The sequence below is a fragment of the Eretmochelys imbricata genome, chromosome 7 (assembly GCF_965152235.1).
Source record: "Eretmochelys imbricata isolate rEreImb1 chromosome 7, rEreImb1.hap1, whole genome shotgun sequence".
Lineage (NCBI taxonomy): Eukaryota > Metazoa > Chordata > Testudines > Cheloniidae > Eretmochelys > Eretmochelys imbricata.
Genome location: NC_135578.1, coordinates 83,638,869 through 83,663,593, shown reverse-complemented (window position 1 = coordinate 83,663,593; position 24,725 = coordinate 83,638,869). Strand labels below are relative to the sequence as shown.

Here is a 24,725-nt window from a genome sequence, read left to right as displayed (position 1 = left end):
TTACTGAAATATATACATGGTGCCTCAAGTGAAGCTGGGCTGCATCGTTTGAGCAAACCTAGACAAGTTTTGCAGGGAAACCAGATGAAATGCTGGATTTGGCTGAGTTTTCCTTTGAGTTTCACGTATGAGAAACAAAAAGCAAAATTCGGAGGCTGCAAACCACAGTGAACCAACATGAAAGGATAAAAGTCCAAGCAAAACCCACAAATCTGTCTCTGTTCGATTTCTGAAGCAAAATAGTGGCCGTTTTCTGCTCTGTCCCACTAAAAAGCTCTCCATGTCAAAAATATTTGTGAAGTTAAAACTCCTAGGCCAGCAGAGCTGGGATAAATCAGTGCAGCTCCAGTGAGGTGAGAAACCAGGAACATTTCAAAAACGTTCAGGGTTTTTCAACCAGCTGGAGTTGGGAGGTGCTCACTTAGAAGGCGCATGTTTATTTGTTGGAGAGCGTTGTGAATGGGGGTGGTGTCAGATTAAAGGAGCCTGGTGATTGGCTGGTGTGGATCAGTCTAGGGAGCTGGAAAAAAGTAGGTACAACCCTGACCTTGTTTAGTGACCCCTCCTGGTGGGTCCATGAAACTGTAGTGTTCACTCCACCAGCAGCTTTCCCTGTTGGCTGTAGTGACTGCCAGGGAGGGAGAGGACGAAAGTGGCTGGACTGGTGCCGGGACACGAATATGATGTTATTCCTGGGCTCTGAGTTTTTAAGCAGCATGTTTTTTCCTGTTTCCTTCTCTGTACACAGTGAATGGTGGCTGGTCCACCTGGTCAGAATGGTCTCAATGCAACAACCGCTGTGGCCGTGGCTGGCAGAAGCGCACCCGGACCTGCACCAACCCAGCACCTCTCAATGGCGGCTCCTTCTGTGAGGGGCAACCCTTCCAGAAAATGGCCTGTACCACAATGTGCCCAGGTAAAGGCAATTCATGCAAGAGCCTGAGGCCAGCTGTAATCATGGGTGTGTGCTCCCCTCTTTGGATTGTCCAGTTCAGCACTATCTCTAGCGCTGCCCAGGGGCTTGTGGAGATGGTGTGTGTTGTGGAGGGGGATCTGCAGGAGGTCAGGGGGCATGTGTCTCAGAGTAGCCTCCTTCCAATTCGTATGAAGTGACTTTTCCCTGTTGAAAACTCTCGTTGTGGGCTATGAAAACTGAATGTCCTAGACCTGAGAGCAGCCATGCACCTTACATTCCCCAAACCACTGCAGGACTGGGCTTGACATACAATGGACCTCCATAAGGACTCCCTCGAGTACCTAGGCTGGTGGAGCTGTCTCTTTTTCCAGATCACCCTTCTCCCAAATGATCTGCCAAAACCCTTCTTTGCCTGCCCTGTCATCTAGAGAACAAGCCACCAGTGAGACCTTCCAGTTCTCAGCTGTTTGGGCTTCTAAAGCCAGTTCACATCTGCATTTCTGTAATGGCTTAACCTCCCAATTCAGAGGTTGTGCAGCAGCTGCCTCATCCTAAGGCTTCTTTTGATTGTTATCTGTTAGATTAGAGAAGCCAAATGACTGCTGTGTATACAGTACTGATTCAAATCTCTCTGCTCCTTCCTCCAAGCCTTCAATGAATTTTTTTCTCTGTGTGTGCGTCTGTGTGTGTCTGTGTTTTTCCTGGAGTGCAGTAGATGGAGCCTGGACAGAGTGGAGCAAGTGGTCAGCGTGCAGTACGGAGTGCACCCACTGGAGGAGCCGGGAATGCACTTCCCCATCCCCAAAAAACGGAGGCAAGGACTGCAGCGGAGTGTTGCTGGATTCCAAAAACTGCACTGATGGGCTGTGCATGCAAAGTGAGTGAGCCAGTGTGGGGGACAGCGTGGAAGGGAGGGAGAGGGAGGAAAAGGACAAACAGGGGGAAAAAAACATGGCTAAAAGGGTTTATTAGAAGGGAAGGCATTGCAAGCTGAAGGGTTTATTCTGCCTTTGTCTAGGCAGCAGGCACTATACATGGTCTCCCATTCCAGGTGGGCACAGAACTCCAGCTCAAGATCATTTCTTCCCAGGGGTTGCCCCCACAGCTCATTCCAGTTAACCCCAGAAACCCAAACCCACTTTAGAGTTCCTCTTACTGCAAGTGACATTATAGACCAGGGTTGCTATCTGCCTCTCTGACAATATTGCCAACTTCATAAACTTTTTACATTGGACAACCGCTGGGAAATTCCAGGCTGGATATCCAAGCCGATCTGGAATGGATTCTGATTGCAGTGATGTACAGCACACAGCTAACTTGGAGGGGCAGTGACAGCAAGATGCACAAAGCCCTTTAACTATAGGAAATGAAGGTTATTCATGCTCATTTAGGTGGATGTGAGATATGTTCTTAAGCACCATTACTGGACTCCCCACCTGTTGGCGATGCTAGCATAGAATTCTGACACAGCCCCTTCTAGGCCAGTTGGAGCCTTGCTAGACTACTTGCAAACCTGAAAGTTAGACGTTGTTAGGGTGGGCAATTGATTACAGCTCTGAAAGGTTGATGGAAGTTGACTGCATGGGTCACTGGGTGAAGCACCAGCCTCTTATCTGTGGCACCTGGCTTCAAATCTAGTTGATACCCTAAACCTCATGGTAGCATTATCATTCAGAACGGTTGGCAGTCTGCTCCCTGCTATGGAAGGACCTAGGAATGAGTTTTTAAAAGAAAGCAAAATGTTTGTCATCCCTGACACAGGTGACCTTGTCAGGGCAGAGTGGAGGTCACTGGCTGCATCAAAGAGGGTGAATGTGCACAGCGGGTTCCTGGCCCATGCATGATCAACTTCCATCACATCACTACCAAGTCCATTAACCTTAAAAAAGCATGCATGCTCCGTGTATGTTGCCAGAGAAAAGGAAACTGTGGTAGGAGGGATGAAGGAAGGGGAACAGAGGGCCAACCACTTCTTTTAAATATGCCTCTTCAGGGATACTTATAGTCCTAAATTTCCCTAGTGACTCCTCTGTATATTTTTCCACTATGTACGCCCACACACCACCTCTTGAGGTACAAGTGTTTAAACACAGGCCTCTCCTGAGCAGACTGAGTGCTGCCTGTCACCCCCAGGCCTGGGAAGGGTTGAATATGCAGCTTGACTTCCCACGGGAGGAAAGTTCCATTTAGTGCCACAGAAAAGGGGACCATTCGGCAGCTGTGAGAGGTTATTTCACCTCTGATCACTGTAATTCACTGACGTGACAGGTCGTGGCAGAGCTCCTGGGTGTTCCCATCCGGAACCTGCCTCTTGGTCTAGCAGAAATTGTCACCCACTCCAAACACTGATCCAGTCCCACAAAGTACGGAGTGCTGAGCACCTGCATCTCTCTTCGGACTTCATTAAGGTTGCAGGTGCACAGTACCAGATCAGGCTCTGTGCAATGTTTGTGTCATAATGGTGAACGAGACCCAGCAAACTCATTTCATTTATCACCTAAATCCCCAGTGAGAAAAGTTTAATTATTGTTTTATTTTTTTCTTTAAATCAATTGTTATTAAAAAAATCTGTCTCCGGGTCTGGCGTGAAGCCAAAACACCTGAAGTCTTTAAAACACCTCTGCTTTAAACCTTCTCCTCTCGAATTCAGATGGAGTGGAGAAGGGCTTGGATGTTTCGCATTCCCCATTTGGGATCTAAAAAGATCTAGAAAATATTCTGAAATACCAAGCCTAGTCTAGGTCTGAGTGGAAATGAGTGTGATACATTTCATGGGACAATCCAGGTGGAATTGCTTGACCTTAATTTGGAATTCCCTGGACTCACCTCATTCCTTGGTGTCACTCCTGACCAGCAGCCATGGAATGGTCCCAATTACAAACATGGGGCTGTGCTACAAGAAAAACCCTCTTTAGAGAGTATTAAAGTGTCCTCCTTTCTCTGCTTAACAGCCAGGAATAGTGTCAGTGCTTGTCCTATAGCAATATCTGCCCGGGTGCCTTGCAGCTCGTTTGCTTAGCGTAACCCTGAATGCTCCCTGTGCTGTAATCTGCTTAAAAGAATGAGTTAGAGTGCACCATAACCCCTACCTCGCTGTATAACTGCCTTCATGTCATGTTAAATAAACTCACCATGTCGATCCATGTTGGCAGCGAGTGGGGGGGTTGAACCACAGAAGTGGTTTCAAAGGAACATCTTGCAAGCCAGTGCCTTCTGGGCCTGGTAGAAGCTCATGGTTGGGAAAATTAAGGCATCGTGACAGCAGAGGTCGGGTCCAGCTCACAGGCAGAGTCAAGCTACGTGTGGTGCCAGCCTGGTGCTGGCTGTTAACGCTTAGCAGGCGGAAAGCGCCTCACAGAGAAAAAGGAAATAGTGGAGTATTGAGACCGGCTTCCTGCAGCAGCGAACCTGCAGGGTGTGGAAAGGAGTGGGGAGGGTTGTTTTATATCAACGGCTACAAATAACTGTTCCCATGCTCGGGACTTCCATGCTTTAGACCAAAAACAAAGGAGTGGCCTTACAGAGGGACTTCCATCCTGGATCAGACTTGGACAGTCCAGACATGAAGGAAAAGTATCTGGTGGGTTCCCATATGAATCTGTCTGATTATTTGCCAACCTTGGTTCTGAACAAGAGCCCTTCTTCCTGATACAGGCCAGCTTGACAGTGGCCATCACCGTCCACAGTCGCTGAAACTGTTGTGCTGTTCCATCTTGTGTCTCAAGGCTTCAGTCCAAGCTGGAGTTAAATGGGAGGATGGGCCAGGAGGAAGAAGGCTGTTATTACATAAGGCTAATAGCTTTGATAATCAGCAAACCAGACACAGGATAATGTTGACAAAGCCTAACGTAACCAGACAATGCTTATGTTTCAACCACTGATTTCCGGGGGGGAGGGGCACAAGCCTAGTGTGGGAGAGGAGAGAAGTGAAGCAAGAGGGGAGTGTGGGGGGGAGAGGTTTCAAGAACCCAAATCCTCCCCATTGTGAATGTCCTGCAGGTTGCTCCCCCCTCCCACATGCTCCTTTGGTGGTCCCTAATGCAGATTCCATGAGACAAGCTCACATGTACAGGCTCAGACAGTAGCCTGGCAACCAAGCTTCTCTCTTCTGCACACACAGTACTCAGCGAACCCCTGAAAGTTCACATGGTGGCTCCTCTGCGCTGCTAGGAACGTGTAGCCATCTGATGAGTGAGAGAAAGGGGTATGCTGGGAGTAAAAAAAAAAAAAAAACCCCAAGGGAACAAGCAGAAGAATTAGAGTAGAAACCAAACAAAGAGGGAGAAAGTGGGATGAGAGAGAGAGAACAGAGATGGGAGAGAAGGAGAGGTGGCATCACTGTGCTAGGGGCATGGTAAGTGGGGAGATGGGCAGAGAATGGGGGCACTCATCTCTCAGCCCATCACAAGGGAGTGCCAACTAAAAGAACAACAGTGGGTGGGAACCACTGGTTTTAACAGAATGAATGGTTCTCCCTGCTGCACTGGACTCATTCAAATAGCACTGAAATTCAGTGGGGCTTTCTCAAGGCTGGGCTGAGCCTAGGGGGATCCTTCCCACTCTCCACCACACCTAAAAGAGGCAGAGGCTGGCCCTGAGAACTGGGCACCGCTTTGTCACTGGGGCCGGAAGTGCCTGGGGCTTTGTCTGTTGAACCCCTTGAGAGGTGAGTGAATTTCATTGTCAGACCAGGAAGCTGGGCAGAAGAGAAGCCGATTTTGCTCCCCTAAAACCTCAGGTGAGCAGTGGGTGGAGGGGCTTGGGAAGCTGTCTTCCCCACTCATCCCTTTGAAGTAAACGATTTAGTGGGAAGGGGTCACTGTGCTCTCAGTCTCCGGCAGCCTATTGGAAATGTGGATCAAAATTTGCCATTCTGGTTGTGCAGCTTAGGTCCCTTTGGATGGGCAGCAAGGCCAGCCAGGATGGGAGAGTGGTCACAAGCCTGCTTCCCTAAAACTACCACAAGGGCAAGGCTTCTGCATGGCTTCAAGGAGCTCCTTGTTCTCTCTAAACCATTTGCTGTTTTTTATGTCTCATGAAATCCTTCCCCTTGGTGTGCTGGGGCGGATGACTATGTTTCTTTCCTTCCATTAGCATCATCACCATCATCATTTTCACCTTTTGTTTTTAACTTTGTTTTTCCTAACAGATAAAAGAGTTCTAAGCGAACCCAAAAGTCACTGTAAGTCCTCATTTCATGGCCACTTTATTTCATTGTGATACATTATTTTGTTTGGTCATTGGCACCACTGGTGTCAGGCTGGAACTAGAAAGCTCCATCTCCAAGGCTTCTCTATGGAGTTGCTCCAGTGAGCAAGGGAGGAGAGAGCTGAAATACACCACAAAGGGTTAGCAGATGTTAAAGGGACAGTTACTCCATCCAGCTTGAGAGACCTAAATTTAACTTTTATTCTGCACATCAGTTTCTCTATTTAAATGGGCTAAACTTTATTCTCAGTTACAACAGAATATATCCAAAGTCACCGAAGTCCATGAAGTTATTCCAAAATGAATGAGAACAGAATTTGTATGTATACATATAAAAAAAGTTGGAATTTTTGGTTTGTTTTTTTGCTTCTAAGAACAAGTGCTTAGATTCCCCCACCCTGAATTAAAACCGGTGCCACCAGTTTGTTCGTTTCCTAGCCCTGTTGTTAATGCACCCAGAGCAACTTAGGAAATAATATAAAGTGCATCCGATGAAGTGAGCTGTAGCTCACGAAAGCTTATGCTCAAATAAATTGGTTAGTCTCTAAGGTGCCACAAGTCCTCCTTTTTCTTTTTAAGAATTTTGGAGTACACTATTGCTCTGAAATACTTGTGTTCTGTGAACATTTTTCAGCTGGGAGACAGATACGAATCATTTCAACTGTAGCTAGTCCTGGGTGGTGTCCTATCTCCCTTGGCAATCTCTGTGAAATCATTCCCCTTCTACAAAAGTTGGAATTGCAAACACTTTGGATCTTTCAGGTTTTTTGTGACTGTAAGTTCCCAGCTATTCCCCTATCATCAAAGTGGAATGTTTCTGCAATCCCCCTGCAGAAGGAATTCCCCTGAGGGCAACTCCTGCTCCCATGCTCCCCCCCACAAATATACCCCAGAAATAAAAACTGGCCTTGGTTCTGATCCATATACCTGGCACAGGCCCTGTACAGGTTAGAAACTATGAAGCTAAATTAAACATAATCTTAGAGCACCTGGAAATCAGGAAAGGAAAGGGGAAAAAAAAGAGGGGGTAAGGTAGAGAGCATGAGTGTTCAGGCCAAGCTGTTTGATGTATCTGGAATAATTTTCCTGGAGGCAATGTTAAAATAAGTCACATGTGTATGTCTCAGAAACAGCAGCATCTAATTCTCTAATATGGCCTGACTCCAAGCACTTGACACCAGTCAATGGTGGGTGGAGATTCTATCTTTGACACTAAAATATGCTGGAGGCAAGACACTGATGCTGCGGGATCCTTGAGGAGTTGGAATTCCTTCCCTTGGCAGAGGGGTGTAATCTGAGCTCATGTGAAATCAAGGGAGCAATTACCCTGGATAAAATAGGGTTTAATTTGCTATTGAAGAATGAAAGGAAGGGAGTGAGGGATTTTAACAGCAGTCAGTGACAGAGGCAGAGATTCAAGGGCCTGGTTCAAGCTTCCTCAGTCCTAACATTTGACATTCCCAGGCTAACGTGACACACGTTGTCTTAGGTGTCCTTGTAGGCAGCACCAGCTGACCAAATCACCAGAGCAGCCATTCCAGAGCAGTTGGTACTTTCCTTCTCTGAGCTGACACATCTACTGGTTTGAGATGGGAGCAGATGGAAGGATGCCCAGTGATCGCTTTATGGCATCTCTCTGTGCACTATCCTATTAGCTCATTGTCATCTCTTCCATGTGCATGCGTATCTTCTTTCAAAGCAGATTTCTTCCTTCTCCCTGGACAGGGGATCCCAAAGATCAAGAGGCACGCTGGGTGTGGGTATGTCTACACACACACACACTGTGACTCTTGATTTTGGGGATACAGATATGTACATCCAACATGTTGCTCTCACTTTTGGACAACACTTTGAGCCCATCTGTTACCTAGTTGTGCCAGCCCAGCCTCCCCTGCCCAGCATTTGCCAAAAGCTTGGGTTAATCCTAGAATTAGTGGTGTCTTTTGTGCAAAGATAGTGGGTTGATCATGCAGGGATCCAGCTGTGGGTGACACAATTCTGACTGCAGATTCGTGCAAAGCCCCCCTTTCCTCAGTTTCCCTTTTCTCATTTCTTTCTTCTAGTGTTGGAAACCACGGGGGATGTGGCCCTATACGCCGGTCTGGTTGTAGCCATCTTTGTTTTCATCGTCATCCTGATGGCCATCGGAGTGGTTGTGTACCGGCGCAGCTGCCGGGATTTCGACACTGACATCACAGACTCCTCAGCTGCCCTGACTGGAGGCTTTCACCCAGTCAACTTCAAGACCTCCAGGCCACATCTGGGTATGGAAATTGTATGGGAGGCCATGAATGCTCACAAAATTGGGGGTTGGGGTGCGGGAGGGGGTGAGGGCTCCGGCTGGGGGTACGGGCTCTGAGGTAGGGCTGGAGATGAGGGGATGGAGATGCAGGAAGGTACCCTGGGCTGGGACCAAGGAGTTCGGAGGGCGGGAGGGGGATCAGGGTTGGGGCAGGGGTTTGGGGCGTGGGAGGAGGTCAGGGGTGCAGGCTCCAGGCGGTGCTTACCTCAAGCAGCTCCCAGAAGCAGCAGCATGTCCCCTGTCCAGCTCCTATGTGGGGGCACAGCCGGGTGGCTCGGCACGCTGCCCCATCCGCAGGTGCTGCCACTGCAGCTCCCATTGGCCGTGGTTCCAGGGGGAGCTGCGGGGGCAGCTCTTGGGGTGGAGGCAGCGTGCAGAGCCCCCTGGCTGCCCCTAGGTGCTTACCTCAGCAACTGTCCCCCCTCCAGCTCCTATGTGGAGGTACAGCCGGGTGGCTCGGCACGCTGCCCCATCCGCAAATCAAGCAAGATAACGAACTCATGTTTATACAGTGCCTAGCACAGGAAGGCCTTGATCTTGACTGGGGCCTCTAGGCACAACAGGAAAACAAATAATAAATAATAAGGAAAGGGAACTGGTAGACAGTATAAAGAACACAAAGCATTTCAGCTATTCAGCACAGAATGAGGTACCAACTCCTTTGTGAGAGTAACAGGAGAGTCAAACTACTTTCAGATTCTTGTTAAACTTTCTGTACGTACACTATGATGCAGCTTCTCCTTCATTCTTGAGGTAGTTTTGATCCTGATTCTCAGTCCAGGCAGTCTCCTTTCAAGTAATTGATAAAAGGGAGACAGGTGTGTTCAAAGTCCATGCTCCAGTCTCTTGCTTTATAACCTGCTTCTCCCAGGGACATGTCTTACACATTCTGAGCCCATTGTTTCACTAAGGCTAGGTTTCCATGTAGGTCTCTTTTTTGATTTATGTTTAAATTCACACGTTACTGAAGTTTTTGCCTTTTTCATCTTTGTTCATCTTGCAGACAATCCCCAGTTGTTGCACCCTTCAATGCAGCCTGACCTAACAGCCAATGCCGGTGTATATCGTGGCCCGATGTATGCCCTGCAGGACTCCTCTGACAAGATCCCAATGACCAACTCCCCACTGCTTGACCCACTCCCAAACCTAAAGATCAAAGTGTACAACTCTTCCACAGCATCCTCCTCCCCCAGGCTGAATGACGGGGCAGACCTGCTTGGGGCAGTGCCCACGGGCACCTACCCAGGGGACATGGCCAGGGACAATCACTTTATGAACATAAGGAACAAGGCCATGGGCTCTCAGCATCTCCTCACCCTGCCCCGGGAGCATGGGAACAGTGCCACTGGCACATTTGGCTGCTTGGGAGGAAGGCTCACTGTCCCGGACACAGGTAAGCGCCAGAGTGAGAGGTGCAGCTGTGGTTGCTGCTGTCCCAGTTGCTCTCTAATGTCAGCTAACTTACAGTTGAGTAGTGAGGCCTTGTGGTGATGGCCTCTGGTTTTGAAGACAGTGTGGTGCTGATTAGAAATGAAAAATGGATCTGAATATCCCTTTCTATAATGACGTCCCCATTAAGCTGCCGGCCTGTGTATCTCCGTAAGATAGAGTTGATGGGAATCAGTCACCATCATGAGGTGACCATCATTTTGTATTTTTGTTACTCCAGTTGTAACCTGTTGGAGAGCACTGGAGGAAAATAAGCACCGCACTTCTTGTGCTAAGGGTTATCCTGTCTCTGAATGCTGCCTGACTGCACAGAGTCTGGCGTGATTTCCATCTTGGCAGGCTAGAAAGTCTCTTAGGCCCTACCACAAATTCAAGGGTAGCTGCTTTCAAATCATATTGTTGAAAGCATCTGTGCCAGTAGCTGAAATAAACCCAACACATGATCATTTCACTGCACTTGCCAAATTACAGCTCATAGGCCTTACCCAGCTGCCTATGAAGGTACCCACTTCTGACACAGACAGTTCAGCACAATGATATCTGATTTCCAGCAGCAGCAGTCCCAGATCCTGGGAAGCTTTGGATTAGAACACCAGGAGGCCTCAAGTTCTCACACCACTGTCTGCACCCAAGGGAGGCCCCCAATTCAGTTTGCACAGTGTTCCCACCATTTGAAATTAACCCCTGAGGAAACTGGCTGTTCTCAGTGGGGTTTCACTCATTATTTCCTCACTGTGAAGAATCCCCCCCTTTTTTTTCCCCCCCAGGAGTGAGTCTGCTGGTGCCTCATGGAGCAATCCCACAGGGGAAGTTCTACGAAATGTACCTGATCATCAACAAGGCAGAAAACACACTGTAAGTAGAATGTACTGTACAGTGTGCTGCAGTCTGCCATCACTGTAACTACCACCTGAAGGAGAAAGCATATCTGAATTCCCTCTGCACCGTCCTGCATCTCAGCTCTCATTTCCTGCTACTCTCTCCCAGGCCTCATGCCTAACCACACTCCATCTGTCTCTTTTCCTATTCTCCTCTTCACAGCTTCTTCAACTATGCCTTTTACACCTAGGACAGCCTCCCTTCCTTCCTTTCTTTCTGGGACAAGCATCTACCTTTGCTTCATTCAAATCCGTCCTTAAAGCATTTCTTCCACTAAGCTTCTCAATTCTAGCTGCCAAAGAAAGAAGAATTTATGTTTCCCATCATTAACAATAAAAAAGCAGTGCTTCCTTGTGGTAAATTTCACCTGGTGCATTCTGTGTCTGAACTGGATTGCTGCGTATATGTGATTGTGAGCACTTGGAGTCAGCTACTATATCTTCCTCTGTGCTTTATAGATCATTGAGCATTTTCTCCGGTGCTCAGTAAATAACAAATAAGGGGTTTTTACTCCGGCACCCAAAAATGCAGAGACTATTGCTGGCGACATAGGGAAGAGGAGAGAAAGCAGTGTGTCTTGCTGTGCAGTTTGCTGATGCTGTGCAGAATGAGTTCTTTTGCCACTTGTATTTGTTTTGTGACCCATTGTCAGGGGATTTCTGTGCACCACCTGGGCCTCTCATGAAGGCGGTGAAGATTCCAAAAGCAGTGGCTACACTACAAACTTGGAATCTTTTAGACACTTGTCTGTCCACTGTTCAGTGTGTGTCCTCTGTCAGACAACTCCCTGGCTAGCTCTTCTACAGTATTTCCATAGGCCAGCCGAACTCCTGGTAATAAACACAGTAGTTCGATTGCCAGTAATTGCTCATTGTCATCTACAGAGGGACCCCAGTGTCTTTAACCACAGTAGAGCTGATTCTCCACTCCTTGACATGTGGTTTTAACTTTGCTGGTTTCACAGTGTGGGAATCAGGCCCGTTAAGTTTAGGGCATGCCAGGTTGCCCCTCTTCTCAGTTATGAGCAGCACATGTCAGCACTGTGCAGGCTGGCCTTCTTTCTTCAGGTGCATGACTTGGCTGGCATAGGCTAAATATTTCCTGTATGTGTTTATTCATCCCCTCCAGCTTACCTTCAGAAGGCACACAGACAGTATTGAGTCCCATGGTGACCTGCGGACCCACTGGGTTGCTCTTGTGTCGTCCAGTCATTCTCAGCATCCCCCATTGTGCGGACATCAACTCCTCAGACTGGATTTTCCAGCTGAAAACACAATCCCACCAAGGAAACTGGGAGGTAATGTGCACTTTAATAATACAATGGAAACAAAATGTCGTCACAGCTCCTCCTCAGTCAGCAGAAGACCCTGGAGGATATGTGGGAATGCAGGCTGCAGAGCAGGTCACAGCAATTCCAATCATAGCCTTTTGGGGAATCTTCACTGTCAGGGAAAGGATAGGAGTTCAGATTGGGTGAGGGGGTTGGTTGTCAGGTTTACTGCAGGGATGGAGTGCTGTCTGCGTGGAAATCTCACAGCTGTTCTCATGCTAGCTTGCTGCAGCACTACAAAAAGTGCCACAGTGAACGATGAGCAGAAGCTTTTCAGTGCCTATGCCGAACAAATTACTTTGGAGCAAAAGGGCTGACCAGGAACCTTCGTTTTTAATCCCTCCCTTTAGGAAGTTGTGACCCTGGATGAGGAGACCTTGAACACTCCCTGCTACTGCCAGCTTGAGCCGAAGTCTTGCCATGTTTTATTAGACCAGCTTGGCACCTATGTTTTTGTGGGAGAGTCCTACTCCAGGTCAGCCATCAAGAGACTCCAGCTGGCTATCTTTGCCCCTACCGCCTGCACGTCATTAGAATACAGCCTCAAAGTGTACTGCTTGGAGGACACACCAGATGCACTGAAGGTAATGCTGCCTGAGAGCTTGGGGTCACGAGTAAGCAACCCCCACTGTCACATTTTTCTTCTCTGGCCCCTTTTTAGTACCTGTGGATTCATAAGATTGTATCACCATAGAGCAAATAATGAATAATCACTAAGCTATAAAAATGTTTCTTTCTTGAACGCTGACCATCTTGTCACTCTCCAGCTCTTTCTCATCCTAAGACTGCAGGGAAAAAACACTGATTAACTGTGAGCATGTTCTGCTCCATGACAGGGGAAAGCAAACTAGTTTAGAGCCTGGCAGTCTCAATGGGCAACAGACATAAATCCATTTTCGCTAGCTTGGCTCTAACGTTAGCCAATATATTCATCAGAGATTTTCAGGTAGGTTTATCTACTGCACTTGATCCAGAGCTGGTATAATCCTGAGGGCTTTGGAATCTTTCCATGAAGTGATCTGTAGCCTGAACTATGCTTTGAGTAGGTCACCAGCCCACAGGTTTGTTAGTCCTTGCACAAATTTCTAATTATGTAGGGCCAGACCACCAGCTGGTATAAATCAGCATGGCTCCATTGACTGTGGTGGTTTATACCAGTTGTGACTCTGTTTCACAGTAGCTGGTTAATATCAACCTTGCTGTGCATGTAAGTTTACTTATGAATACTGCTCTTCCAGCTGCCTCAGTCTCTGTATTTGGGCTACAAATTGCTTCAGCCTGCTCCCGCCATTGCTTCCAAATGTGGTCATGCTGGCACGCAAGATGCTGTGTGGTGTCTCTCGGAAAGATCTGGCTCCAGGGAGCAAACAACCTGATGCAACCCTGTGAAAAATGACCAAAGTTAAATAATAAGCATGTTTACTGTGTTCCCCAGAGATCAGCCATAACATTTTCCATGGTCCTTGGAGGAAATAGCAAGGGGAAGGGAGGATGTTTCATAACCTATATTGTGTGCTGCCTTTCTGCAGAGATTACCCAAGGGCTTATGTCGTTGTCACTGCTGGAAGATTTTTCTCTCCTTCCTGTGCTAATCAACCCTAAGTTGATATACCATGATAATACTCAGTTCACCACAGCTCCACTGTCCCTGGCTTAGACACATTTCCCTATTCCTACCTGAGGATTCCTTGTCTGTCTAACTGTCTGTGTGGTATATAATAATAATTAATAATATTAAACTTAGTTCTTGTAAATCATCTCTCATTGTGGGTGCCTTGGGACCTTTGTGCTTGTTCCAATTATTTCCTGTGTTATTTTCTTGCTCTTGTTGTGATCTCTCTAGATGGAGTTCCACGCTTGACAATCTTATTGGATCTTATTTTTATTATAAAAACAACATTGTCTTACGCTGGTAAAATAAAGTTTAAAGTGGTGATGAAAAAAGAACATGGTAGAAACCAGCAGGTTTCTCTTGAACTGAAAATAACTCTTGTGATTTGGGTTGTTGTTGAAGCAGAGCAGTGGTATTAACATTGACAGGCACACGCATACTTGTTAAAGTGGCCCGCCTGTACATATTAATGAAAAAAGACCTTCAGATTACCTGAAAAACACAGTAGGTTCTAATGTCCAAAGCCAAAACGGAGTTTCTGGCCTCATTGTGTTGTGTGCTGTCTCGTTAACTCTTACATTGCAATCAGCATCATTCTGTTTTCAAAAAAGAAAAGGAGGACTTGTGGCACCTTAGAGACTTACCAATTTATTTGAGCATAAGCTTTCGTGAGCTACAGCTCACTTCATCGGATGCATTCAGTGGAAAATACAGTGGGGATTTGAGCATGAGCTGTAGCTCACGAAAGCTTATGCTCAAATAAATTGGTTAGTCTCTAAGGTGCCACAAGTCCTCCTTTTCTTTTTGCGAATACAGACTAACACGGCTGCTGCTCTGAAACCTGTCATTCTGTTTTCAGTTTCTAAAATATCCACGGGATGATTTATGGGGTTGCACAGACTTTCACATCTAGGTTACTCAAATCCAAATCAGGATGATAGTGACTGAAAGTCGTTCCCATCTGATGACTATTTGATGGCCTCTGTGAAATGAGTTGGTGGACTCAGTCCAGTTTCTGGTGAACAGGTGTCAGCATCACACAATGTACTATCATAGCTCTTAGCAGACAGGCTAAGAATGGAATGAGGGAGAAAACTGCATTCCCATCTCCCCCTTAGAGGTGATCCTTTGAGTCAGGGTTTAGTTATATTGCCCAGGCAGTATCTGGAAGCTTGCACTGTTTTTTTTCTTCTTTGGATAAGTGGAAGAATTTATTCTCCAGGGCTGTCAATATGGCACGTTTCACCAGCAAAAAAATTCATTTTTTAAAAATGTTAATTTATTGGGGTCTAGCTTAGAGAGCATGTGTTCTGTAGAATCAGAGTAACTTTCAAATGATCAGCCCTTCATCAGGTAAGTAACTGACCCTGAAGAAGGCCCTGTGGAAGCACAGCAAGGGCTGTAAGCATTGCCTAGTCTGTTGTGTGTTAAAATATCACTTTAGTGCAGGATGCTGTACTCTTATTTTGTCATTGTGCAACTGTTGTAATTCTTAAGAGACATGTCACACCGTGAATTTGAATTTCCCTGTTTTTTGCTGATTGCGGGGGCTAAACTTGGTGTCATTCTTCTTGTCATTTCAGCTCTGGTTGGTTGGCTTGCATTGTGGCACCAACCACTATCCATTATGTCAATATCTTCAGAACATACTAAACTTGAATGTAGTTGTTGTTGTTTTTGTATTTTGTAGTTTTTTGGCAGAGTTCATTGAACAGTGTGGACCCTGCGTTGACCTAGCTCTGCCTTAAAAACTCATGTGCTCCACTTGATAGCAGTGACCTTTGATGTCATGGCTTCCCATCCTCTGTCTGCCCCATAGGAAGTGTTCGAACTGGAAAAGACACTGGGTGGCTACCTGATAGAGGAACCCAAGCCACTACTCTTTAAGGACAGTTATCACAACCTACGCCTCTCCATCCATGATATCCCCCACTCGCTGTGGAAGAGCAAGCTGCTGGCTAAATACCAGGTGGGTGGCCAAGTGGTAATACGAGTCATATGGAATTTTCATGTGTAGCAGTCCACTGGAAGTTTAGCTACTAGTGCAGAGGTTGGGGAGGAGAGGACGGACAGGGCGGAGTGATCCAAAGGTGCCCCCAAAAGGGAAACTTTACTAAAATGGTCCCTATAGAAACAACAGCTATGAAGCAATTATTCATCCATCTGTTTGTAGAAAAGAACACTCATTCACACAGGGACCCATGTGTCATGGTCACTCATGCATAATTAAGCAATAACACATGAATGACAGTGTATGTATATTGTGTGTGAAATATATATATGTTTAAAAAAATATTTGAATGCCAGCAGCAATCCAGGCGCTAAAGTACGTTTATGTTTGGATTATACTTTAAGTGATCTGATATAGATCTGTGATGATGCCTTTGATGGTGATAAGTAAGCAATGTTCACACTGTTGTGATCCAGTAATCCAGCACCTTGCCTACTCACTCTCTTATCTAGTCAAGATTTAGGGCTCACCCATCTACCCGCCATTATCTGCTAAGAGAGTGATATATCTCTCTGCTCTCTCCGGCTGTCTTCTAAGGCAGTGGCTCTCAACCTTTCCAGACTAATGTACCCCTTTCAGGAGTCTGATTTGTCATGTGTACCCCAAGTTTCACCTCACTTAGAAACTACTTGCTTACAAAACCAGACATAACAATACAGTTTGTACTGACTTCGCTCGTGGTTTTTATGTAGTCTGTTGTAAAACTAGACAAATATCTAGATGAGTTGATGTACCCCCTAGAAGACCTCCATGTACCCCCCAGGGGTATACGTACCCCAGGTTGAGAACCACTCTTCTAAGGGAAGGAGAAGGCAGCAGGGGAATTTTCACTCACCATATTTGACTCAGGGTCCCAGAATGACAGCTGGGTCACTGTCTGTCAGCTTTCCCTGTCCCACCCTGCACAGAATGATTCCCATCTCCTGCCAGTCGAAGTAGAAGCTGGGAAACCTAGAATATGACTTAAAAGCAAATCTATATGGTATTTACTGGGCTGCATGGTCATTGTTATGGTTGTTGTACAATTAATTGTCAGGCACTTAGAACCTTTTGGGGAGGCATTTTAAAAATTTACCTCTTAAAGAAATAATAAAATAAATAATTTCAAATATGAAAAAAACCAATGGATTTTAGTCAGGAAGCCCTTCCTGTATTTATGAAGGGTTCTTGCGGTTTGTGTAACATTCTACTGAACTAATCTGCTGTGACAGGAAATCCCCTTTTATCACATCTGGAGTGGCAGCCAGAGGGCTCTGCACTGCACCTTCACCCTTGAGAGATACAGCCTGGCTTCCACAGAGCTCACCTGCAAGATCTGCGTCCGGCAGGTGGAAGGGGAAGGGCAGATATTCCAGCTGCACACTACACTCGGAGAGGTGAGCAAAGAGAAGGGGAAGAGAGCAGGGAGGCTGTGCCACTCATAGTTATAGCTGGGAGGACAGAGGAAGGAGCAGGGTCTGATGATAGCTCTTCTGAGGGTATTGACCTGAACTCCCAGGGCCTGATTCTGAGCTGAGTTTTACACCAGTGTAATTCTGTTGACGTCAGTGGAGTTACTCCTTATATGTGTGGTGTAAGTGAGACTGGCATCAGGCTCTCAACTAGCTCAAAGAAAGCTGGTGCTGTTGCCTCAGGGGTACACTTCCCTTTTTGCCACTCTTGTTAAATAAAACAATAACAGCATCCTATTTCTTTAAATGTCCCTTGCCGTGCTGCTGCTGTTGCCATAGATAATAACCCGGGATCACTGAGGCTCAGCTTCAGCCATCTGTGGATGTGTCCACTAGGCTCGTTACCAAGGAGGAAGTCCTCCATCCTCTCTAATAACAGAGAAGACTAGAAATGGTCCTCAGATGTCCTCCATGAATCCCTGTATTTAGAGAAGGGAGATTTTCTCTATCTAACGTATCTAATTAATATATCTATTTTATCTAATGTAGAGGTTGCCCATCACCAGGGTATCTGAGCCCTGCTCAATACCCCTTAGTGTTTTACCACTATGGATGCCATGCTACATTAACATCTGTGTTGGCCATGGCCTCCTGTTTCTTAAGTTGGTGGTTCAATCAGAGATTTGTCTCACAGTTGGTGGTAACTAGCTCCCTTTGTGATTCTCAGGACAATGACCAAGGCCTGTAAATTGAACTACCCATTTCTGCTCAGCGGTGGCCCCTGGAGAGTCAGTTTGTGGAATGGCAAGGCAGTGTGGGGAAACTGGCACTTTTGCTCTCCCTGCCAGGACTAGATAAATAGTGAACTTTCAGTATCTAGGTCTGTCAACCTGCCACCTTTCAGCACTGCATTCACTTAGAGAGAGAGAAAGAGAGAGAGGTACAGAGAAAAGCCCATTGAACTGAATGACCATCCAGTTACAGCTATTGGTGAGATACCAGTAGACTGTGGCAGTAACAGCAAAGGGACTAAGTTGTGATAAGAATTTGTTACCCTGCTTTTGAAAATATTGATGAGACCTTGATTTTTGGTACATGAGCAACCTCTAGAATATTCACCTGTGGATCACGAAATAATAGCACATAACCTGTACTGTGTACGAGTTCTGTTTCCCAGAGTCTGTTTTGGGGATGATACTAAAATGCCAGTCGGCACTTTCCCCTCTCACAGCCAGGTGAAAGTGTGCGCTAACCAATGAGATGGGAGTGAATGAAGAGGTCGAGGGCTGGGCTTTGGTAGCCAGTGCACTTGGAAGAGTCACTGAGAATTTCAGGGCTTTGATATTTGTGCAGCCCTGAAAATGTGCTCTGATGCTTCTGGCTCTGCTTCAAATTGTTTAGCCACATGCACTGATATTTGGAGGTTGCTTCCGACTGGGTTCACTGAAGGGACCCTCAGGGGAAGAGCTTGGTGTCACTAAGAACTAGCTGCTTCACTGTTATTCTTTGTGGCATGTTATCCACCTCTCTCTTTTTTTGTTTCTGTTCTTAGGCAACCGTGCCTAATGCATTTTAGTGAATATTACCATCTTATATCTCTCTCTCCGTGTCCTGATCTCTCTCTCTCTCTCTCTCTCTTTTTTTTTTTAATTTGGTCTCTCTGTGATCCCAAGTTATCTTTGCTGCTGGATAGTTTTTGAAAGCACTGCTGAAATTCCACATAAAGAAACACAATCATCCCTGCTCTTGGGCAGGAATGCACAGACCCTGAATTGTGGGCAGGGTATGGCGACAAGGGAACACACAGTGCAGGCTGATAAAGGAGGAGTTCTCCATTGAAATATTTTTTTCTGAAAGCATTCTGAAATGTTTTTTCTCCCAGAATGCCAGCTCCTTTGATGCCTTCTCCTTGCACCATGGCAGTGCTGTGACTACCCAGCTGGGACCCTATGCCTTCAAGATTCCGCTGTCCATCCGGCAGAAAATCTGCAACAGCCTTGATGCCCCCAATTCAAGAGGAAATGACTGGAGACTTCTTGCTCAGAAACTTTCCATGGATCGGTGGGTTTCAGTTCACTGTATGGCACTAGATTCTCTGCTCTCACCTTCCTGCCTCAAACCTGTCTTTTGGGAAAACAGAGTTCTATATTTCCTTGTTACTCTGTACTCTCCCCACATTCTTCTCTGAGGCAGAGTGGGGGGGCTTGTGTGATCCAGGTATAGCATCATTATGTGCTGGGCGTTTAGTGTCCATTGTTTTACATTTATCAGAAACAGTCTGAAAGAGCGGATTTGCCCCAGCCCCCAGAAGGCGCTCTTGCAGCATTGCTAAGTCTCAAGGGGCAGTTACTGACTCATGGGGCCAGCCTTGGAAAGTGATCAGTTTGCACAAGCCTTGAGGAGAGTGTCTGACTAACAATACAGAAACATATCAGGGCTTTGCAGCCCACAAGTACAGCACTTCGGGAATCCAGCACTGTGTCTCTGATGACACGAAGCCGGCAAGCATCGAGAATGATAGTGGGCTTATAAGGGAAGGGAGAGGGAAGGAATAGTGTGTGAAAGAAGACACAAAAATGAAGCACTGGTGACTCAGAAATAACACTATGTAGCACTAGATGTACGGTCAGGAACTACTTTATCTTCGCAACCCCTTTGTGAGGTAGGGCTGTGCTATTATCCCTGCTTTACAGACGGGGAGCTGAGGCACAGAGACTGTGAAATGATTTCTATAAGGGCACACAGTGATTCAGTACTTGAGAGAGAATTAGAGCTCATGAGTTTCTGATTCCCAACCCTGTGCTCCTTCTGCTCAGCCACGATGCCTTGAGACCTGGAGGGTGGGGAAGTTGATATTCTCTGATGGGTTTGAATGGTGCTTCCCCCCTTTGATTTGTATTATAGAGCCCTGCGTGACGTGCATCCAGTTAGATCCTGGACTGGCAGAACATTCCTAAAATTCTGTCATGATTGTGCAAAGCAAGTGCCTCAGGCCAGGGACCTTGATGGCTCTTGAGCTGTTCTGTTTTAGGATCTCACTTTGGGGGCAGGGGTGTAAAGACAGCATTTGTAATTTTAATAAAATAAAATGTGCCTTGCTTTTCCATGAATGTTTTCTGCATCAGTGCTGTATAATAAATGTAGATGATGCCCTGAGGGGCCCTGCATTTCAATTATGGCATTTCCATCCCAGTGCACATCATTGAGAATTACCCAGATTTGCTCCAGAGTCTAATACCCTTGCCTCCTTTCCCAACACTCCCTTCTGCTGCCATCAGACCATACCAATAGGGTAAATATCTTATTGCCCTTATATAAATCCATGGTACGCCAACATCTTGAATACTGCTTACAGATGTGGTCCCCTCATCTCAAAAAAAGATATACTGGCATTAGAAAAGGTTCAGAAAAGGTCAACTAAAATGATTAGGGGTTTGGAACGGGTCCCCTATGAGGAGAGATTAGAGAGGCTAGGACTTTTCAGCTTGGAAAAGAGGAGGCTAAGGAGGATATGATAGAGGTATATGAAATCATGAGTGGTGTGGAGAAAGTGAATAAGGAAAAGTTATTTCCTTGTTCCCATAATATAAGAACTAGGGGCAACCAAATGAAATTAATGGGCAGCAGGTTTAAAACAAATAAAAGGAAGTTCTTCACTCAGCGCACAGTCAACCTGTGGAACTCCTTGCCTGAGGAGGTTGTGAAGGCTAGGACTATAACAGGGTTTAAAAGAGAAATGGATAAATGCATGGAGGTTAAGTCCATTAATGGCTATTAGCCGGAATGGGTCCCTAGCCTGTTTGTCAGAGGGTGGAGATGGATGTCAGGAGAGAGATCACTTGATCATTACCTGTTAGCTTCACTCCCTCTGGGGCACATGGCATGGGCCACTGTCGGTAGACAGCATACTGGGCTGGATGGACCTTTGGTCTGACCCAGTATGGCCTTTCTTATGATGTTCTTATGTTAAATGTGTAAAGTTAGACATCAACTCACTCTCTCTCTCTCTTCGTTCACAGGTATCTGAACTACTTTGCCACCAAAGCCAGCCCAACAGGGGTGATCCTGGACTTGTGGGAAGCCCAGCACCAAGATGATGGTGATCTCAATACCCTGGCTAGTGCCTTGGAAGAGATGGGCAAGAGCGAGATGCTGGTTGTCATGGCAACAGAGGGGGACTGCTGATGTTACTTTCAAGTAGCTGGTAGTCTTCAGGCAACGGATGAGAAGGACAGAGTGGAGGGGGGAGAGAAGGAGGAGGAAGAAAACTAGTGAACAGCCTTTCCTGAACTGGTGGGGAAGGGTTGTGGGGACGGGGCCAATTTCTACTTTGTGTCTGGTGGGTTGCTGATCTGTAGCTAGCAAGGAGGGGTAAAGGTAAACTCCTTCTCCCACTTCTCCCTCACCAAGTCACTATCCGCCTTAGAGATCCAACCACACCGTTTACAAGCAATCCAAGTGTTAAGCAGGCTCTCTCCTCCTCCTCCTAGCCATCCTCTGGAGTGCGTCACAAGAGCAGTGCATCTTTGTTGACCATGATGACAGCCATTGGTGGAAGTGGGCAGCTGCTTCTGCCACAGCATGCAGGAATATAGGGCTTCTAGAGTCTGGGTTGAGGTTTATTTTTGTTTCATTTATTTGGGTTTTCTTCTCTCCTTCCCCATCCCCCCGGTTCTTCTACTTTTATGGCATTTATGCTTAGAAGACTCAAGTACAATCTAGCCAAACTGCTTACTTCTCTCAAATGCTTCAGACAGCTTATTAAGGGGAAAAAAGGGAAAAAAAACCACAGTTTCTTAGGAAACGCAAATAATTTATTATCCAGATCTTTGGATGAGTCCTTTTTAAAAAAACAAAAACATTAAGTCTTTTGTGTGTGAGCAACAGCATCAGTCCGCTTTGCGTGAGAATGAGAGAGAGAGAGAGAGAGAGAGCTTTAAACTAAAACACTTGCGAAAATTAGTAATGAAAACACACACACAAAAAGTCAAAAACAACTTGTTTCCATGTCTCTGGACCCTTGCTGAAGTCAGGTTGGTTCAGTGCCTATAGACTCATGTGGCACAGAAAGGGCAAGCTGAGCCCTCTTCGTAACATCTTGTTTGCAAATTCTCCCTTACGGCTGCAGCATAATGCAAGGAGGCCACTTAAGCAACCAGCTCACAGAAGAACAAGCCCATTTCTGGGAACAAGGTTAAAGGGACATTGTCGCTGTTTTCATGGTTTTCTTCAAATGGCAACTGAAGTCCTCAGCATTGTTACAGAAGCTGAAACCTCACACAGCCGTCTCCCCCCCTCTTTTCAGGGATGGTTCCCTCCCAACCCCGTCTCATCTCTGTTTGAATCAGAGAGAAGAACGTGGCTTCAGAGCGTTAGCTTCTTTTTGGGTGCACCAGTATCATCGTTTCAATGGAATGATAATGAACAAAGGAAACATTCAGCTGCATATCAGGGGAAAATGTATTCATTGTTAGAGTGTGGAAGTCTCTCCCAGAAAAAGCAGTAGACACCCTCATATGTGAGATGTTTAAAACTAGACTGAAAGGAATACTCCTGCACTGCCAGGAAACTGGACAAGATGAGCACTACTGGTAATAGTGGTAATGGGCCTTTTCCTAGTTCCTATGCAAGCAGTACAGCTCTGGGAGTTTCCTTTGTTAGAAAATTCACTAAACACACAGCCAGTAAGGGGAGGACAAGAGGCTACAGTAGCGGTTTGTTTGTTTGGTTTTTCTTCTCCTGAATTAAACCAACCTATGGTTTATATGGGTTGTTTAGGAGGAAAGGTTAATGCTTTGACACAGTGGTGAATTAACTGAAAGCTAGTTAAGATCTATGGGACAGCCTCCATCAGATTATTACAATTACGGGGTGGGTCACATTTTGGAGCCCAAAGTATTTAAGATCTGTATTTTTAGGGGGAAATTCTTTTAGGACATTTGGGAAAGAATGAAACTTGGTAGGATAAATAGACCTTCATATCAACAATGTAAATACACACACTCACTGATACTGTCGTGCACTAACATTCAGCAACATGCCACTATTCATAAGCCAAGACTGTAAAAAATGTAAAGACTGTAAAATTAGGCTTCTAAATCTATATTTTGGCACTTTAAACAAGTGGGAGGAGTGTTGAGTAAGAAGGGGTTATTTTTACAAAGCAAGGTCCAGTGGCCTGGGATATAGAGGTTAGTTTGAGGACCACATCATTTTAAAGTCCTTATAACCAAATCCATCTTTTGACTCAATCTTACTTTGATAAATGGATTGAAATATTCTTGGGCTGAACCCCGGCCGAGAGACCATCACAGTAGTGCAGCAAGTGGGAGGGGAGTTTGGCATGGTCATGCAGTGGTCAATGATCTGTAAGAGAGAGTAAACAGCACATTAATGAAATTCACAGATGATGCCAAACTAGAATGTGTTGCAAATACCAGTGAAGAAAGAGAACTAATACAAAGAGAACCCAGTGAGATTAGAAACACTGTCTGAAGATATCAATATGAGATTAAAATTGGAAAATGTAGCTGTTTTATCTGCAGAAAAAGATAATCTGAAACACAAACTCATTGGGAAAGAGAAACCTGGCAGGCACTAATGGTAAATGAAATTGTGGGATGGGGGAGATAGGAGAACACTGCAAATTCGACATTTGCAGCACTATGTGGCAGCAAAAATTATCAATGCAACACAATGGCATATGCAGTCAGTATTGAGTCATGAGGTCAGAGTGCTTTTTACAGCTACTGCTGTGGCATATTGCATGCAGTCCTCAGTGCAACAGTACCAGAAATACATTGACGCAACTGTAAGGAGATAGGAGAAGGGCAATAAAAATGATTAGGCGTTTGGTGGAGAAACTGAGAAAAGATTGAGAACTAAGAACCGACTCCTCAGGGCTTCTCTACACTTAATAAAATGAATTTGGAGTAAACCAGGGTGTGAATTTAAAGTGCAGTAACGATTCCTGAATAACTCCATGTGTAGACAAGCTGGTGTAAATTACCATAACTCCATTGACTGCAGTGGAGCTACATCGATGGAGGATCTGGCCCATAATATGTCAAACTTGACTAAAGGGTGTATAAGTCTACACGTGTTCGAGGGGTGTAATCACCAAGGCGGGGAAGATGAAGTATTGAGGGTGGCACAAGCAGATATAAGTAGGAGTAATGGAGAAACTGAGAAAAGGTGAGGAAAATTCCTAACTAATATCTATTTAGGCTGGGGGATTTGTGGATCATTTAAAATTACACTGGACAAATATTAGAATATGTATAGTAGAAAACAGTCCCTCACTGATCTGTCTGGGTGACCTAATTTGTCTTGGAAGGATGGCATGGAGCTCAGTGGTTCTCCCTCTTCAAACTTGGCAGTTCCTTCCTTTCTTTCCTTCTTTTCTACATTAAAAGGGCTCTGTTGAAGTGAAGGTTGGTTACATAACAAAGCTGATTTTAATTAAGGGGTATCCATGAACACAACATAAGTTTCATCTCCAGGATGTGGTATTTTAATGAAGGGAAAATATTCTGAAGGGTACTTTGAATAGCCACAAGTGGAAATATTTTACTCTGGTTGCTGCCTCTTAAAAGTTTCTCCTCCAGGATAAACATGTTGTGACACA

General features: G+C 45.8%; 1 protein-coding gene across 1 annotated transcript in view; it reads left to right on the top strand.

The window, feature by feature from the left end:
• Window positions 1-21,283, top strand: part of UNC5B (unc-5 netrin receptor B) — a 147,208-nt gene extending 125,925 nt beyond the window's left edge. The window contains exons 6-17 of the mRNA XM_077821578.1: window positions 749-916; window positions 1,629-1,793; window positions 6,066-6,098; window positions 8,188-8,388; window positions 9,430-9,819; window positions 10,643-10,730; window positions 11,883-12,051; window positions 12,435-12,668; window positions 15,516-15,665; window positions 16,919-17,083; window positions 18,981-19,159; window positions 21,118-21,283. Of these exons, the coding sequence (XP_077677704.1) occupies window positions 749-916; window positions 1,629-1,793; window positions 6,066-6,098; window positions 8,188-8,388; window positions 9,430-9,819; window positions 10,643-10,730; window positions 11,883-12,051; window positions 12,435-12,668; window positions 15,516-15,665; window positions 16,919-17,083; window positions 18,981-19,159; window positions 21,118-21,283 (2,108 nt within the window). The remainder of the gene's footprint in view (window positions 1-748; window positions 917-1,628; window positions 1,794-6,065; window positions 6,099-8,187; window positions 8,389-9,429; window positions 9,820-10,642; window positions 10,731-11,882; window positions 12,052-12,434; window positions 12,669-15,515; window positions 15,666-16,918; window positions 17,084-18,980; window positions 19,160-21,117) is intronic.
• Window positions 21,284-24,725: the final 3,442 nt, after the last annotated feature.